Raw genomic sequence first — 20,620 nt, 5'->3', positions numbered from 1 at the left:
TGCTACAAGGGCATTAGAGACATCGTGTATATGGTTCGAGTCTGATGTCTCTAGTGGGCATCTCATATGACTACGTGGGTAGGGGTCTACTGCTAGCATTCAAAGAGATTTCATTTTGAGACCAACATTTTCCATCTCCTCGTGGGTGACACTAGTGCAGAATTGATCTTTAACGTCACCCCATAGACGTCCGTCCACCAAAACCCCAACGTAAATAATTGATCGGTGGCATAAATGTAAATAATTGAGTGTGGAGACGTCCGTCCTAGAGGGGGCCGGACGTCTATAATATAGTAGACGTCCGACCCCTCTAACGGACGTTCAAAAGCCTGACGGGAGATTTGAAGATTCGGCCTTTTGAACGTCCGTCCTGGAGGGGGCCGGACGTCTACTATATATAGACGTCCGTCCCCCGCCACAACGGACGTTCAAAAGACGTTTAAAATAAGGACATACACACCAAAACGCGAACCCGCGAGTTATGCGAACCCGTGAGAGTTCCCTCTGCGCCTTGCATTTCCAGGTTGATTTTTATCTGTTTTAGACCATTTAATCTTACTTTTATTCCGATTAAATTGTTCAGTGATGAAATATCTTTCATTTGGACCGATTAAAAATCGTTTTCGGTGCATTTTGGTGCAGTTTGTTGCGTGTTCTTGGGCGGCGTTTTTTGGCCTACGTTTTAGGTCGTTTACTCCTCCATCTTCCTCCATTTTCATTTCGAATCTGCTCTTCAGACGTGTTGCAGTGCACAAACAAACGTCCAAACCCTGTAATCCTAAATAACCCTAAATAACCCGTAAATAACCCTAAATAACCCGTCTAATAAAGCCCTTTCTGCAGTAGTGTATAGACGTCCGAGAGGTTCACAACGGACGTCTATATAGACGTCCGGCCTGACACAGCGGACGTCCATATAGACATCCGGCCTGACACAACGGACGTCTATATAGACGTCCAGCCTGACACAACGGATGTCTACATAGACGTCACCCGCAAAGACGTCAGTCGAACGTCGGACGTCAAAAAGCCTAAAGAACAGACGTCTATAGCCCTTTCTGCACTAGTGTGAGATATTCGTGACTTTAGATGATGTGTCATCCTTGCTGCACCTCCTAGTTTTAGGACATTTTTGTAATATGGAGGAAGTAGATTTTGAAGAAAGTTGACGCGCCATTGTGGAGTGTTTAGGCGTGGATGGCAGCAGAGCTGGTGTTGGGTTACATGCAGCTCACGGTGTGAAAGTCAAACTGAGCTGGCTTCGAGACATCTATGTTGAGCATTGTGAGCAGCAGTAGTGGGAGTACGCTGCCCAGGCATATTTGTTGCATCTAGTTAGATGTAGTATATTTGCTAATAAGACTACCACATCCATTTCCGTGTCTTACCTTTTGCTCTTCAGAGACGTACATGCTTATGACGAATATTCCTTGGGCGTTCTGCACTAAAATATATGTATAAGCAGCTAGAAGATGCCAGCTTGGCTTCGACCAAGAAGATGGCAGGTTATTTGACTCTTTTACAAGTAAAATTTAGTTCACACTTTGATTTGCTTTTATTGTCTTAATGCGGATTATGAAATAATTTTTAATATTTTTTTTATAGAGTTGGATATATGAGCACTTCCTTACGTTGGGAAGAAGGCGTCTGGTGTCTTCGTACATGGAAGACAGACCACGTGCTGCAAAGTGGGAGTCACTGAGGTAGGGTCCACCCTCTTAGAGGTTAGGGTACACTTGGATGCGCTGACATATGATTCAATCATATGGTACCCTTATGAGTCACATTGGGAGACTCGTCCTTTTTACGACATTTGTATTTTCTTAAGATGGATCAGGATTGGTGACACGCTTGCGTTTGCCTGAGCGTGTTTGAGGCAATTTGGGTTTCATTAGTCCATCCCTCCAGACCAACCCGTTGTTGCAGATGCAGACATATTGGCGATCGATGATGCTTGGTTGCATTTCAAGATCACGTTATTAGGGGTGTGTTTATCGGCAGATTCCCATCTAACTGTGTTGATGGTTGCCTCCCTTGGTTTAGGATGATATGCCATCCTTAAATTATTGCTGCTGCCGATGAAGACCGACCGAGTCTTGCTCCCAGACTCTGACATGATATTTCAGATAAAGGGCCGCAACGTCGTAGATCAACTTCATAGTCTAGTGTGCTGGTGTGCTTACCTACATTGTTTATGTTATATAATTTTGTTGTGATTGTTTATATAATTGTGTGTCATCGTTATAATGCAGGGTGTAGTGAAGACATTTTCCAGAAGGTTACAATGTTGGGGGGTTCGGCAAGTGCACCGAATCGTTTCAAGTAATAAACCATGGTAAGACTAGGTATTGTTTTCCCAAGACACTCGTAATACTAGAGAATTGTGCGATTAACAACTCATTTATGCTCAAGAATGTAACATCCATTTACAAGCATGTGCAAGAAAGATAAATTTACACATAATTACATGGTTGGACTTTGGTGTTTGAAGGCACTTAGAAATGGAATAGACTACAAATGGTATGAAATGACATTGCTAAGGTTAGGTTTCACCTATTTCACTCTTGTGCATATACAATCTCATCTCCTCTTCATCAATTTACTAAAGTCAATCCACAAAAACACTCTAGCCATAATTCCTTAGGTAAAAGAGCCTAGGTTTTCCCTATTAAACACCAATCCCTTGGAAAATCTAACAAGAAAACCCGCATTAAAGAGCTAGGATCTTAAGACAACATGTGGATCATCTTCCATCCCTAGAATCAATGACCACAAGGACTTTTGTTTTAGTTCTAGATTCCATCTTACGTCCCCATAACCCATGAAACCCCAAAATCATGTCATAAACATTCCTATTACATGCAAGCTTTAAGATTGGAAACAAGAATGCTAGCAATTGATAGAAAAGACATATATATAATCAAATCATTCAACAAATACACAAGAATTCAGAGGCTACATCTATCCCCAACAAGATGGGTTTGGCTCTCCATTTCCATGGAGAGCCTTTAAGCTTACAAAATGGCCATGGAAGAAGATGAAGAACCCCAGAGGAAGAAGGAAGTGTTCCCACAAGCCCTAGCAACCCTTCAAGCTCTCCTCTAAGTGAGATGCACCTCCAAAGAACCAAAGACCCCAAAATGCTTCGAGAAAGCTTGAATAAATAGAAAATTTTAACACATCAGCATCGTCTCCGCTCAAGTAGTAACCCAGCGGTAGCCCAGCGATAGCATTCCAGAGAGCAAACCGCCTAGCTGCCGCCCGATAGCACCTCAGCGCCAGAAATTCTAGTGACAGAGAACCTAGCGACAACATTCCAAAATTCTCCCTTTTTGTTGTTTTACTTGCTTAATGGCTGCTTAAGCTCTATAATTTTTTGGAGGTTCTTCCAAGCACAATATTGGCTACAAAATAAGGGGATTAATGATGATATTATATCAATGTAGCCTAAAACACATTTATTTAGAAGAGTAAGATAAAAGAGAGGATTAAGCAAGTTACAAGCAAGAAAGGAGTCGATTTTGCTACTAAAATGATGCGTAGAAAATGGTAAGAATTAGCATTATCATATAACAGATGCTTTCTTGCAGGGAAATTCCCGAGGGGACGATAAGATACACTCATACACGAGAGCTACCGATTTAGCTGAATCAACCGTTGAAGAGTATTCACCGATTAAGATAACTACTTGGAATGTTCGTGACAGGAATGTTCGTGGAGGACAGTCTACTTCAAATTGAATTAGCTTTTATACTTTTATTGTCTCCCATTATGTAATTATTTTGGACTCACTTTTGATGTTGTTATTTTTTTTTTGTAAAACAACATTAAAGTTTACTTATGCATGATAGTTAATGTTTCTTTACATCACATTTTTGAACTAAAACAACATTACATCATGAATCTACTAAGTCAACATAGGAACTAGTAACGCCTATCAACTCTAAAAATGCTTGCATCCTATTTGTATACAAATATGACCACATTTGTACCTCTAGATAACAATAACTTGAGCATATCACATCTATCATAGGGAAAGGACAACCATCTTATAGTTCAACCTGTAAATTCCATAATAGTAAAAAATCTTATTTTCAAATTAAACATAATAATAATAACATTACATGTATGAAATGATTGTCATTAATGTGTCTTATACATATTAAGCGATGTTGTCTTACATTCGAAGACGGTCGGGTACCTAGTGAAAATATCGTATAATTTTGACTATATGAAAGACATATTAGGATGACGGTATAACGATTAGCAATTGCATACCTAATGTCATCCACTTGGTTGCATTATCCTGTAACGAATAGAATAAATTGTTATGATAAAACTAATAAAACAAATAATAAATACGTTGCCAAGTATAGGAACGCGTACCGCTGATTGTGGGTCCACCAGTAAAGACCTCTTTAACTCTTCTAGTCGGTCATAGCCTCCACCTCGTGTTGCATATTCATCATGCCACTGAAAAAGTTCTTTATAAAGATCATTTTGTATAATGGGCCAAGATTCTTCCCCGAGCCCCAATGACGCAACAATGCATCTATAGCCACAATGACCATCAACAACGACATCAACAACATTGACAATGTATGGTTGACAAATAGGATGAAACTGATTTATCATGGGTACTTTCCTTCGTTGCATAGGTTTTTCCTTAACTTGCAATTTGTTTTTCACAGACGAAGATTCAATTGAGTGAAATGTGTCTACATGCTCAAAATATGAGGGATCACGCTTTGTAGACCCCTCTGTTCTCTTAAGTTTTTTTTTGTGAACCCTTCATCTTAACTTTATGCAATTGAGGTATCATAGATGTCATTAAAGGACAAACAATGTCAAGTAACTTTTGTTTAATCATCACTTTACCTCTAATTTGTACTCATTGTAATTCTTCAGCTATTAGTTCCAAAGCGTATATGATACTCGTGCAACAAGTCTTTTGTATCTTATGCCTTTATAAGCTTCACTCATAAGATTGAGACTGTTTTCGAAGGATGCTTTAATCTTATTATGTTGCAACATAATGACGTTGTGAATGACATCCCAGCAAGAACAAAGATCTCCCATACTGTTTCCCAATAATTTCTTTAAGGTCGAATGAGCAGACTCAACCTTGACAAAAATAAATTAGGAGTATTATCAAATATTCAAATATACAATAAACTAATATAACATTAAAACATACATGTTCGTTGTTGTATTCCCTATTCACATATTCAAAGAAATAAAGTATTGTATGGAATAATCCAAGTATTATTCACATATTCAAAGAATAAAGGTCATGAACGACAGATGTATTCAAGGCGATTCACACAGTCACCAAGCATAGATTCATCTTCATAATCCATGACGTTCTCCCATGCTTCCATTACCACATTGCATGCTTTCACACAATCAATTAACATTTTGCACTTCACTTTGACATTTTTTATAATATGGAAGCGACATAACAACTGATATGACTGTGGAAACACATTGCCGATGAAATTCATCAAAGACAAGTCTTTATCGCTAACAATGACTTGTGGATCGGTCTCAGATGTCAAAAATAAACCTCTAAGCTTTTGAAGAGCCCAAGTGAAATTGTTTTGTCTAAGAATGCAAATGCGGTCGAGTAGGTCAATCCAATAGATGTCATACCAACAATCTCTAGCAACGACAACCAATATTTATTTGTTTTATAAGTTGAATCCATTAACAAAACAACATTAAATGCGTTCAGTAAGTTGATTGTATCAGGCTGTGTCCAAAAGAGGTCACTCACAACCTCAGAATCCTCCACACATCTATGTATGTACTTATCACCATCCAACATCATCATCATCAATTGTTGCAACTCAGTTCTCGACCCTCTCAATGATCGTTATTTGTGTACCTTGATTTGTAAACTTGTTTTATTGTAGTTACATTGTGATCATTATTTTGTTTGAGAGTCAACAAAATATCTGCAGGTATCCACATATCACTTGCAATACTCACCCATCTCCATTACCAAATGACTTGCCCCTTAACTAGAAAGGACACTCACATTTTCGGGTGCCATACGTACTAGGTTGGACATCGGGTTTGTGTCTCCTCCCAGGTTGACTGGTAGCTTTATCGAATATTATAGTCACCACAACAAATCCTAGATCATATGCAATCCCTCTTACCCATTCAATTAAGTTTTCACGAGAAGAAAAATTTTCATTTATTGTAAAATGATTCGTTAGATCTCCCTCAGCAACCTCATTTTTAAACGACGAAAATTCTGATAGCATGGTACAATTTATTTCAGAATCCATCCCGTAAAGATATTCGTCCATTTAAACTATAATCACCTATAACAAAATAAAAAACTAATAAAATACATTCAAAATTTATAATTATATTATAAAATAATAAACTAATACAATAAATTATACATTTATAAATTTATTAACAATGTAATCAACTTAAAAAAAATACCAAAATAAAAAAAAAACTTAAAACTATATAAAAAATTATTAAAAATTTTCATATCAATTTTAATATTTAAAAATTTATAAAAGTTAAATATTTAAAATGCATTATTTATATTAAAAAAATAATAATTATAAAAATTAAGTTAACTTGTTTTATTAAATTTTTGTATAAAACAAACCTAGTTAAATAATATTAATAAGGCAACACGGAAAAATAAGAAAAATTCATAAGAATTATTTGTTAACAATTACATATTATCTAATTAAATTATAAATTTATAAATATTATACATAAATTTAAATATAATTATAAAATAATAAAAAATATATATAATATCATATTTTCATATAAAATATTATCTAATTATACATAAATTTAAACATATATATATATATATATATATATATATATATATATATATATATATATATATATATATATATATATATATATATATATATATATATATATAATATCAAGATTTTCATATCTAATAGCCACATGTAAATTTTTCTTTTAGTCTAAATTAGTTTTATTAATTTGACTATTCTTCTTCTATGTTTTTCATCACTTAATCATATTAAAAACAATGATTTTTGCATTATAAGGTGTTTGAATCTATATGAGTTCTAGTGTTTCTAGGTTTAATTGAGAATCTACTTTGACTGGTTTTAGAAACTTTCATATGATTAAACGGGTTTTTCCTATCAATTCAGAATGTACTTTGATTGGTAGAAATAATTTTAACTATAATTAATTGAGAATTTACTTTGATTAATTAACTTTTAATTTGGTTAGGAGATTTAACAATAGACATGATTAAACACAATAGGATTTGATTGAGAATGTACTTTGGTTGAACTCATTGATTATAATCTAGAAAGGTCTTGCATTTGATTGAGAATCTACTTTGGTTAACTGCATGATCAACCTCAAAATAATTAAGAATGTACTTTAATTAATTTGAAACTTGAACAATGATCTGTGGACAACCGATGATGAATCTATCTTGGAAAAGCAGTGGAATTAGCCTATTTCGTCATAATTGTTTCTAAGTTTCCTATTTGTTCTTTAAACATTCTTCATACATTAACTTCATTAGCATAGTTTCTCAATTTTATTCTTGAGCATTGTATAGCATTCATAACAATCAAATATTGAAAAACAGTTCTATATTCATTGGGAGACGACTCAGGGTTACTTTAACCCTATCTACTTTCTTGAATACTAGTTGAAAATACTGAAATTACCTTGAAAAGTAGTATTAATTTGATAGCTTCAACAACAGCGTATCAAATTTGGCGCCGTTGCCAGGAAATACGGTTAGTATTTTGAATATTTTGATTCTTATTTTTTATTTTAATTTTCATTTGTTTATATTTTTTTTCTTAATGTATATACATTTAATTTAGTTTGAATTATTTTGTAGTCTTTAGTTTTTCTTATTGTAGCAAAAAAAATTGTTCTTGGTTTAATTAAGAATTTCTCTTGAGAAACATTTGAGGCTAGTTTGAATATACTCTGGTTAGGAAATACTCTGGTTTGAATTCTTTCTCTAAAACAAGAATAAAAGAACAAAAGAAAGAAAAAGAAGAGGGAACACTTCCTACATCTGAAGCCATACCACAATCATTATCTCTAGCCAGAAATATATCCTCTGATCTTTCACGTGATCCTAACCCAAAGAGAATGTGACAAAGAAATATCTGACAGTTAGCCATCTCCCACAACATAGTTATCCGTAATGAGGAGTGGGAGTTGAGACCTGACTTATTAAATACCTTACCTAAATTCAATGGGTTGTCAAGGGAGAATCCACACAAACACTTAAGACAGTTCCACATATTGTGTGAAAAATTTAGATCTCCATGGATCACAATAGAGAGCCTTAAAATGAGAGCTTTTCCTTTTACTCTTTAAGGAACAACTCAAGAGTGATGATATTATCTCTCTGCACGAATTACAAATTGGGAAACTATAGAAAGACTCTTTCTTAAAAAATATTTTCCTACATTATCAACCATCCGAAGAGAAATCCAAGATATAAGAACGGAGAGATAGAAAGAATCTTAGTGAGTATTGGGAAAGATTCAATAAACTTTGTGCTTCCTGCCCTCAACTTCAAATCACCATCATGACTATCCCAGTCATGAACAACATCATGAGCATCACCGTACCATAATAACATAATGGAAAGAGTCCATCTCACTCTTTTACCCTACCTCATCGAATATAGTCGCTCCTACATCTCACTTGTAGCCTCCCCTACAGGACATATGTAGCCTCCCCTATAAATCATCTCCTTGCAATGCACACAAGGCAAAAGGAATTACCTATCCATTGATAGAACCAAGATTTACGAGGTACAACAAGTAGACTTATCCTCCACTCTCATTCTCATCAATCACATACTCAGGTACATCCTTAATACTCACTCATGCTCCACTCTCAACAACAATTCAAACTGACCCTAAAGATAACCACTAACCTCAATGTCTGATTATCATCATGTTCCACAGCTCGTCAAGCTTGGTTCATGTCCATTCTTCATCAAATTCGCCATTTTTCACCAAAATGCACTGTGATAATCGATTATTACTTAAGATAATCGATTATCTCAGTCAAATTTACTTAGAAACATCTCGCAGGAAGGGATAAACGATTATCATCCCAGATAATCGATTATTCCTAAAACCACACTAAAAACCAACATGCAGGTAATTGATTATAACTATTGATAATTTATTATTGTCGAACCGAAATACATCCTAGACATGATTCAAGCATTCAAACATACATACATCAACCCTAGATCACGTGGAAACATAATTAACACATCATACATGTAAACATACTTAAACACATATAATACATCTCTTGAATCAAGAAATACACTAAATAAGGTTTTCAATCAGCCAAATTAACTAAGCATAATGCTTATAAATGAGAACCAAGAAGATGAAAATTCTCCAAAACAAAGTTGCTGATGTGAAGCTATTTTTTCCCAAACTACATCTTCGATTGACAATTCGAATAGTCAGAATGAAGAACCATAGGTCTGAATTCACTGTCCAAAAAATAGTTTGATCCAACCGTGAACGACTTCACAACGATGAAAAAATTCTCCAAAACAGAGTTACTAATGTGAGGTTGCTTTCTCCCAAACTACACCTCTGATTGACAATCCGAGCAGTCAGAATGAAGAACCATACGTCTGGAACCCATTGTCCAAAAATAAGTTTGGTCCAACGGTGAAAGACTTCACAACAACAAAAACACCAGTGTAGATTTTATGTTATGTGGGAATGACGCCTTCTCTTGCTTTCTCTCTCACTTCGTTTTTCCCTCTCTTCAAATGACTCTAATATGCCCTACTAATCTAACCCATCTGCACTAAATGAAAGTGAGACATAATGGTCCACATTGTTTGGCTTATTCTCCACATAGGAAAGGAACTCAATAACTCAACACTTACAACATATATTTGCATGAAAACTCCTGAGCATCATAACTTTATTCTCTCTTAGCATCAAACCCTTTGTTGGGATATGATGAGTGCATATTTATACCCACATTTTAGATTTAATTTCAAAATTTTAGAGGAATAATTGTGCTTAAATGATTAATTTGAATAAGATTTTGCATGATTGACTTTATCGAGTTTGGGAATTAGAGAAACTTAAAATTTTATTTTAAATGCATAAATTATGTTGGAGAGTCTAATGTTTGTTGGTGTAGCTGGAATTAAAGTTTGAATTGCAATTTCGACAAGAAAGAAAAGGCTAAAGGGCAATTAGAGGAAATTTCTGGACTTTTGTGCAATTTTGAATAAAATAAAAAGGGTTGAATTATAATTTTGGGCAAATTTAAATCTATTAGATATTTTAAAAGATAATTTGGAGAAAATATATCTTAAGATATTTTATTTGAGATTGTTAAATAATTACCTTATTTAACTATATCAATAAATATCAAAAGATAATATTTGCCAAATATTTTTGAATCTAGAAAATATATTATAAAATATTCTCAAAAACCGATTAAATATGTTGAATATTTGAAAGATATTAGATATAAGATAAAAGATCTTATCAATAGAAGATTCAGAATCCAAGACCAATCAAGCCTATATAAAGAGACTCAGGGGAGGCAAAAAGACATAACTCATTCATTCTCTTAGACTCCTGCACTGGAAGCAAGCATCCACCACTTCTCTCACTTTTATTTCATCATGTGTTTCACTTCATTCATGGAGGGCTGAGCTTCTAGGTCTATTCCAGTGTAATTTCACTATGGATTCTGAGGTTAAGTTGAATTAATGCAATTGTTTCTTTTGATTATTGATTTGAGTTGCTCTCTTTCTATGTCTTTCATCTCTCAATCATATTAAAAGCAATGATTTTTGCATCATAAGGTATTTGAATCTACATGCATATTAATCATGAGTTCAAGGGTTTCTAGGTTTGGTTGAGAATCTACTTTGATTAAATTTAGGAACTTTCATATCATTAACTGCATGATCGCCCTTAAATTAATTAAGAATGTACTTTAATTAATTTGAAACTTGAACAATGATTTGTGGCTAACCGATGATGAATATATCTTGGAAAAGCAGTGGAATTAGTCTATTTCATCATTGTTTCTAAGTTTCCTCTTTGTTCTTCAAACATTATTCAAACATTAAATCTATTAGCATAGTTTCTCACTTTTATTCTTGAGCATTGCATTGCATTCATAAGATTCAAATATTGAAAAGCAATTGCGTATTCATTGGGAGACGACTCAGGGTTACTTTAACCCTATCTAGTTTCTTGAATACTACTTGGCAATACTTAAGTTGCCTTAAAAAGTAATATTAATTTGATAGCTTCAACGATAGCGTATCAGGATAACCCAACAAAACATACATAATACATTTATAGGGAAAACACAGCACAAGTATTACATAAATCTTATAAACATATATCAAAGAAGGATTATTAATCCAAATAACCAAGAACACATATAATATACAACAATAAATTAACATAAGTAAGGTTCCTCATACCTTGGCCAATCCTAAGGCTTTTTCTATACTTCCAAAACACCATCAATCTTCCATTGCACTAAAGGTTTTCTATTGTTCTTTTTCTTTTCTATCTCCTATGTTTTTTTCTTTGATTTTGAGTTTTTAGGATTTCTAAACATCATTCGCCCTTCCTCTATATCCTCTATATCGTAATATTTATAACTCAACTCCACTATATCTTTAACATTTTATCTCTTATTATAATATGTATTTTTGAAACCAACTCTATCTAAAACCTTAATTCCCTTCTATCTCATGTTTTCTATCCTTTTTATTTTAATTCAAACTCTTTTACTTCCTACATCCCTTTATTTAATTTTAACACCAACAAAATAAAGATAAAAGCCTATTTTGTCCTTAGACAAAAATATAAATAACATAACATATATGTTCTAACAAAATATACACTCAAGAATACTAATTTCCAAACAAAAATCTAAAATCGCAAAATTACTTTATTTTTAAAACCCTCATTTTCCCATATCTTATAATAGAAATATTCCCAACGTTTGAAAGATTCTCTCAATTATAGAAACATTATAATTTTCAAAGTTTAGAGAAATACTTGTTATATGGATTGGCTTAGAAGAAGAGAACCAAATTACTAAATATATGGATTGGCTTAGAGAAAAAGAGAACCAAATTACTAAATATGAGACTAAGTAGAATACTAATTTTCAATGTTTTACCTAATATCATGTGTCTATTTTCTGCAAGTGATAACTAAAAGTATACTCATCCGATTTGGAAGATTTAAGTATTCACGAAAGAGGAGAAAACAATCTTCAATTTTGATTTTTTTTTTCCTATCAGAGGCCTATTTGGTCAAAATGATATTAAAGTTTAAGTTTGGATGTTTACTTACTTTGAAATTGTCTCGTGTAAGTCATAAATAAGATATAGCAGGAATTGGATTTGAATGATCTAGATTTATATATATATATATATAACTCCGATTCTGCCTCTCATAATCTAGTCTAATTCCGAGTATTTGATTATTAAAATACTATTAAAAATTATTAAGCAGTCATACTCGTTAACACGAGGGACCTTACTTGTCTATAACTTAACTTAGCCTTACAAGGAAATATAAATTCTTATTAAATTCTCTTAAATGCTTTGTCTTTTACACAATTCTTTTAAAATTTTTATTTTCTTCTTTTTAATTTTATCATTTTTAATATTACTTTTAATTTTATTCTTCTCTAGTTAGTTTTTTTTTTCTTAAAATATTTTTAAATACTTTTAAAATAAATAAATAGGTTCTTCTGTATAATACATGTTGGCATATTTCGTTTTTAATATAATAAAAATAAAATTAGTACAAAAAATTTGAATTTTATTGAAACTCCATTGATAATTAAAGTAATTAGATAGATATTTGGTCTCTATTAATAATTAATTGTGTTTTGTTAGAAAAAAAAACTAATAACCACTAATTGATGATATTGTGCACGCAATTTAAAGGGAGTCTTTACTTTTAATTTGTTATTTTATAAATTTTAAAATTTTAATCATTTTTTTAAATATTAATTCTTGATTTTTCTTCACTAATAACTATCCATTAACAATAAATTAAGTTGAAACAAAATTAACCAAATTAAAATTAAATCCAATTTTTTTTCTTTATTTATATTAAAAATAAAATATAATCATATTTGCTATATTTAACCTAATAATTATAATGTTGATAAAGAAAAACATAAATTCAACCAACGTACCTAACGTATTTTAAAACGATTCATTAGCTGAGGAAATAACAACATAAAAGTTATTTTAATTTTTTTCTAAGAATTATTTTTTGATACGTGAAAGACTAAGTCGAAGAAGACAATTATACTTAATCAACAAAACGATGATTTATAATACTCTAATATCAAAGTGTAAGACGCTAATAAACACACTTTAAGTGTAAACAAAAGCTGATCTGAACAATTACTAAACACACTAAAATAGCAAATAATACAACTCATTACGTCTTCTCAACAGTGTTTCGCCATATTTATCTGGAAAGAAACATCTACCAAGTGTGAAAAAAAAAATTGCATGTGAGAAATTTAAACCCACACTCATAGTGACCGAAAAAGGGGAATTCAAAGTCATCAATAACAGGCAAATGATCAGTGAAGTAATTCACTATCTTACTAATAGGGAAAACCTACTTTTTATGGCTATTTATTTGAATTTTGTACGTAAGCATGGTTGTTGAGGGGTCCATTTTAGAAGGCAGGAGAAACCCCAAAGGCACGTTTCAGAGTTAATACAATAGGTGGTGTATTTGTTACGTTGGGGGAACCACCATATCCCCCAGAAATAACAGCACACATGAAGCTAATTAAGAATCGATTCCATTATAAATAGCGCACTTTCTCCCTTGTTTTTAAGCTATAAATGCACTCACAGTTGTCGGCTCTTGAGTTATAAGGTAAACTTTCTTTTAGGGTTTGTGAAAGCTGTGATGGAGGAAAAAAGTGGCATGTCCAAACATCAACCCTAAATGGAGGAAAGTGAAGGTCACTGTGACCGTGAAGCAAAGTGGTGGTGGACTCCTAACAAATCTTGTTGAAGGTGGTGTTCAAGGGATTGAACACTTCATCGGGAAAACTCTTGTTTTGGAGCTTCTCAGCAATGATCTAGATTCGAGTAAGTTTTTATTACTTCTCCTATTTCTCTTTGTAAAGTTTACTGTTAGAGAGTTAAATATTTTATATGACATAAAAATAAAAAAAATATGAATAATATGTAAGAAAAATCTATAAACATTAATTTTTAATTAAAATTAAAAAATATTAAAATTTATATATTTGACTATCAGTTAAAATAGGCCTTTAACCATTTTTATTATGTCTGTTTTCGACGAACGAAGAAACAAAGTTAGAGAAAAAGACAAAAAAAGGTGATGCACAGAAGAGTAAAGAAGAGAATGATGAGGTGCAGTATGAGGCAACATTTAAGTTAGAAGAAGAGTTCGGGAAAGTGGGCGCTGTTTTGGTTGAGAATGAACTCAGCAAGGAGATGTTTTTGAAGAGCATAGTGTTGGATGGCTTCCCAGATGGCCCTTTGCATGTCACATGTAATTCATGGCTTCAACCAAACCATCACACTCCTGTCAAGAGAGTATTCTTTACTGACAAGGTTAGTATAAAAAAAACATGTCATTTTTAAGCTTCATGAATTTCACCTACCAAAAAATAGTTTTAGAAAAATGCTGTCATCAGGTGCATTCCTTTCTTTGCTTTAAACTTGACAGTAATTTTGTGGAATATATAATAGTCATATTTGCCGTCACAAACACCAAGAGGATTGAGAAGGTTGAGAGAAGAAGCCTTGAATCAACTAAGAGGAAATGGAGAAGGAGAACGCAAGAGCTCTGACAGAATATACGATTATGATGTCTACAATGATCTTGCAGATCCTGATTCTAACCTTAACCTCAAAAGACCTGTTCTTGGTGCCTCCAAACAATATCCATATCCAAGAAGGTGTCGTACTGGTCGAAAGCACACTGATTCAGGTTACTTTTTCTCATTTTACTAGATTCATATTTTAATGTTGTTGGATATCTCAACTTAACTTAGATTATATCAACTGAATAACTCAATTTTGTAACCTCAAACAATATTAAAATCACAATACCTTTTGTTTTTATTAATTTTTGTTTTCCAGACCCATCTACTGAGAAGAGAAGTTCAAGCTTCTACGTTCCTCGTGACGATGCATTTTCTGATACAAAAGAGTCACAGTTCACAATGAACACAATAAGCTCAGGAATCAGTGCAGTTTTAGAATCCTTAGATGCAATTCTCACTGACCAAGATCTTGGATTTCGAAGCTTCGAAGACATAGACACGATCTACAAAGAAGGTTTTCACTTGCCAGCTCTTAAAGACAGTGGTCTAAATTTCCTCCAAAGTTTAATTCCCAGGTTGATCAAGGTTGCTAATGATAGCCAGAATCTTCTGCGCTTTGATACCCCAGAAACAGTTAAGAGTAAGAAGAACATTTATATAGTCATACTACAAGTGCTTATTTTTAAGTTTCTTTTTGTTGAATAATTGCTTATTGAATTACTTGCTTTACATATCATGTTAGAGTATTGCATTTTACAAAGTTTTTATACAAATCCACCTCTTATATTCAATAAATGCATAAACTTTAATCAATATTTTGTCATTTTACGTTGTTAATGCCATGGACTATTTTTCTTAAAAAATATAATATTATTGTGTTGACTACAAACAAAGTCTCGTATCGGATAAAATAATAGATGTATAGATTTATATACACATAAGATACTTCCATTGAAAAGAAGTCTTTTAGAGTGATATCATCTTATCAGTGAGAGCAACATCTTATCAATGCGTGGTGAACTTCCCTACGTGTTGAATGGGTGGAAAATAATTTCAAAATTGGAAGCAAGTCAATGATTAACTCACTAAAAATTGTCATTCATCTTGATTTGTTAATTTCACTAATTTTTTTTGTTTATTTTTTGCAAAAAAGATCCTTCATTTAATTCAAGTTATTTATGTTTTTGTCATTTATCTTGTTTGTTAGTTTTACTATATTTTATTGGCTTATTTGCCGAAATGGTCCTTTATTTTCCTCAAGATGTCAAAATCCACCCAAGTTGGGAATATTTTTTTTTTCGACAGTGAAAGACAAAAATGGTAGAGAGATAATTTTATTGGTGATAATGTTGGAAAATATAATGTGATGAAATATTTTAAGATCAATTCAGATAGAAAAAAACACATAAAAACATCTCAAAAAGTGAAATATAAAGCACAAATGATTACATGTGTACCGTTAGCACCTTGAAAACACTAGTGAACCAAAAGAATTATTGAGTAGAGTAAGCTATGTCTTGATCAAAAGAAAAAAGGCATAATTTTTAATACAAAATTTTATAATGTTAGAAGCTTGAATTACGATGAAAAAATTGTTATTTCTAACAAAATAACGTTTGAATATTATATTATAATTTATTTCACTTATTGTATGTTGAAGAAAATATATTATATTATTTTCATAAAATATTAGAAGTAAATATTTTATAATTTAATTTAAAGATGAAACATATATTTTTTTTATAATTTGAGAATAAAAAATATATCCAACCTTTTTTTCCTTAAATAGCAAAATGAAACTAGTAAATAGAATGAGAGGTGAATCCAAGTTTATGTCTATGACCATTATTGGGAACTCGGGATACTGTAGTGATCCAAAGTTCAAGTGGTTGAAATAATTTACCTAACACCGAATGATACAACAAAGTGAAAAAGTTTCTCTTGATGATTGTGAGTTTGGGAAATGCAGGGGACAGATTCTTTTGGTTTTCAGATGAGGAGTTTGCTAGGGAGACTTTGGCTGGAGCGAACCCACAAAACATCCGATTGGTCAAGGCAAGAGGAGTTACAATATATAATTTGTTACATATGTTCATCATTCAATCTATGCTCTCAATGTTTTGTTCTTGCTATATGTAGGAATGGCCTCTGAGAAGTAAACATGAATCCCAAATCTATGGTCCACCAGAATCAGCTTTCACTGCAGAAGTCATAGAGCCACAAATAATTGGTTATGGCACAATAGAAGAGGTATAAAACCAACATTCACTTTGTTAAACTTAGAATGTTGCGTAAAAGTTGTTTCCTTTGAATACATGTAGGCCATTAGAGAGAAGAAGTTGTACATGTTAGACTATCATGATTTATTCTTACCATACGTAAGCAAAGTGAGAGAGATTGAGGGAACCACGCTCTATGGGTCAAGGACGCTATTCTTCCTCACCAAACAAGGCACATTGAAGCCACTGGCTATTGAACTCACAAGGCCATCTATGGATGGTAAGCCACAATGGAAGCAAGTCTTCACACCTGCTTCTCATTCAATTTCTCATTCAACCAATCTCTGGCTTTGGAGGCTTGCCAAAGCTCATGTTCTTGCTCATGATGCTGGTACTCATGAACTTCTAAATCATTGGTGAGTATATATAAGCATCTCATTCATTCTCTTTATACCTTGCAGCTTCACATATGTTGACTTAGTCAGGTAAATAAGCAGTGAAAAGTTGAAAGTTTTACGATGTTAGGATTCCATCTTTAAGCTTGTTCTACATTGAGAACGAATGAGTATGAACAACAGTATATAAAATAAAAGATTCAAATATCTATTACTCTAACATTATGGGTTGAAAATAATATCTTAACTAGCTTACATGGAATGCTGATAGCTACTAAAACCGAATCTCTCAACATTTCTCTAATGAAAAACCCAACATAAAAGATGCTAACTTACTCTATCTAACTTGTCAATTTTTTTCAGGTTAAGAGCTCATGCTGTCATGGAACCATTTGTCATTGCAACAAATAGGCAACTTAGCGCCATGCATCCAATGTACAAATTACTGCATCCACATCTGAGATATACTCTTGCTATCAATGCATTTGCTCGTGAAATTCTTATAAATGCAAATGGGATCATTGAAAAATCATTTTCACCTAACAAATACTCAATGGAGTTAAGCTCGGTAGCATATGATCAACTTTGGCAGTTCGATTTGCAAGCACTTCCTAACGATCTTATTGATAGGTAAATAAAATTAGAGATGCTTATTGATTTTCTAGTGTTTGTCAGTTTAGAACTGCATAAAGCATTCATCTACATTTCTAACTAATTTCTCTTCAGAGGAATGGCAGAAGTAGACCCTAATGCACCACATGGCCTAAAGCTAACAATTGAAGACTACCCTTTTGCTAATGATGGTCTTCTTATATGGGATGCCATCAAACAGTGGGTCAGTGACTATGTCAACCATTACTATCCAACCCCAAGCATCATACAATCCGACCAAGAGCTCCAAGCATGGTGGACAGAAATTAGGACAGTTGGTCATGGAGACAAATCTGAGGAACCATGGTGGCCTAATCTTAAAACACCAGAAGACCTTATTGACATCATCACCACCATAGCTTGGATAGCATCTGCTCATCATGCAGCTGTGAACTTTGGCCAATATACTTATGCGGGCTATTTTCCTAATCGACCTAATATTATAAGAAACAAAATGCCAACAGAAGACCCTACAAAGGAAGAGTGGGAAAATTTTCTAAACAAACCTGAGCAAACTCTTTTGGAGAGTTTTCCATCACAAATCCAAGCAACAACAATGATGTTAGTTTTTAACGTATTATCATACCATTCCACAGATGAAGAGTATATTGGGCAATTCATGAATCCATCATGGGCTCAGGATCCAACCATAAAGGCTGCCTTTGAAAGGTTCAATAGGAGACTGAAGGAAATTGAAGGCATCATAGACTCAAGAAATAAAGATAGCAATTTGAAAAATAGACATGGTGTTGGAGTAGTACCTTATGAGCTATTGAAACCATTTTCAGAGTCTGGAATCACTGCGAAAGGAATTCCTTATAGTGTATCCATTTAAAGAATAGTACTCTTAAATGTATTATACTATTTGTGGTCTTGTATAGAAAACGTTTTAACTTTAGTTTTCCTTTCCTACAGTTTAGCGTGCAAGATTTGTAGTACATTATGGCCCACGTCAAACTTTCATAATAGTTTGAAATAAACATTTGATCTTCTTAAAAATTCGACTTTAAGTGTTGATGACTCTTTCGGTCGTGCAATGCAGGAAAGAGGTTCTCTTCATCCGTGTGATGCGGGAAGAAGATGATTTGGGTACTGATGACTCTGTTGGCTGTGTGATGCAAGAAAGAGGTTCTTTATTGGCTGTGTGACGCAGGAAAAAGGTTCTCTTTGACCGTCTGATACGGGAAGACGGTGTCGTGTGACTCGTACTGAATTGGTTATGATGATTAGGTGGTATAGTAGTGTATAGGAAATAGATTACTGATTTGTGATGAGGAGGTGTGATCGTATTTAAGTTATTGATGTGTTGTTATTGTGTTTATAATTGTGATGAATGTTTAGCATTTGTTAGCTATATTATTATTCTTATTATGTTTGATCCTCAGTTTGTGGTTGTGGTTGTGGTTTCCACCTGCGATGATCGTTATACGGGAGCAGATGATCATGCAAATAATTCAAATGTAGTATAGCATGACGAGCAAATTGAGAGTTGGGGAAATTTGCTGGTTTATTTAAAATAAACTATTTTTTGAAAATTTTATTTTGTAATAATTGGAATTATGATCTATTTTTGGTTGATTGTAAAGAGTTATGGAATTTGGATTTCCGCAATGATATTATGTTTTAAAATTTCAATTTTTACTCATATCCCAAAAAATGGGGTGTTACAATGACCTTAACAAGTACCTCATCCTATGATGACGAATACATATACGCTTGGTATCTTCAGAAAATAACTTAATTGTAAAATGCTACCTAACGGTAGAAATTCAAAAAACACTTTGTTGTTCTGAGCAAGCATTAAATGACATTAAATGCTCAATGTTCAAAAACAACAAAAAGTGATAAGAAAAGACGTATTTGCTGCATGCTCTAGTGTAAAAATCGTGTATAACGTCACGCGTTCAACGTCTAACCACTCAATATCCAACGTTAAAAATGACCAGTGGCTTTTTCGTAAATAAATTTAATCGCTCCACGTCATTTACTAAAACAGTTCGCCGTCTAAAATGTATTAACGTCAAACAAGGCCCAGATTGACGTAAAACAATAACCTTAGAATCACATAATGTCAACTTAAGAAACATCTGACGTTTAATTCAAAATAAAAAAATATTGAAATAGTGGTTTGCTTCCAGTCAATATTATTCCTACCCACATTTGACGTCAACCATGACAAATATGCGATGTTTTATATGCCAGCAAATGAATCCCTTTTTTATTCTTTATTTCTTTTCTCTTATAAACCGAACAGAACATTTCCAACTTTATGGGCTCGATGTTTAAACCAATATAGAACGTCGTGCGAGTTGGGGTTGGACGTGATGGTCGTAATCACATAACGTCCACAAGGAAACAACTCACGTCCAATACAAAATAAATAAATATTAAATATTGATTTAATTAATATGACGTCCATCGTAACAAAAGAAGGACGTTGTATATTACACCCAACAATTATACTTTTGTTTTTCTTTTAAA

At 33.0% G+C, this 20,620-nt stretch overlaps 1 protein-coding gene across 1 annotated transcript; it reads left to right on the top strand.

The window, feature by feature from the left end:
• Nucleotides 1-13,983: 13,983 nt before the first annotated feature.
• Nucleotides 13,984-19,493, top strand: LOC108319986 (linoleate 13S-lipoxygenase 2-1, chloroplastic; the record flags this gene model as incomplete). Its single annotated transcript, XM_017551325.2, has 9 exons — nucleotides 13,984-14,167; nucleotides 14,391-14,659; nucleotides 14,798-15,038; nucleotides 15,191-15,514; nucleotides 16,844-16,929; nucleotides 17,014-17,124; nucleotides 17,196-17,509; nucleotides 17,852-18,118; nucleotides 18,215-19,493. Coding segments are annotated over 9 exons (2,556 nt in total), but the record flags the coding sequence as incomplete, so codon positions are not given.
• Nucleotides 19,494-20,620: the final 1,127 nt, after the last annotated feature.

This window comes from Vigna angularis, chromosome 6 (genome assembly GCF_016808095.1).
Source record: "Vigna angularis cultivar LongXiaoDou No.4 chromosome 6, ASM1680809v1, whole genome shotgun sequence".
Classification (NCBI taxonomy): domain Eukaryota; kingdom Viridiplantae; phylum Streptophyta; class Magnoliopsida; order Fabales; family Fabaceae; genus Vigna; species Vigna angularis.
Note: the sequence above shows the minus strand (reverse complement) of the source record. Positions and strands in the feature narration are given on the sequence as shown.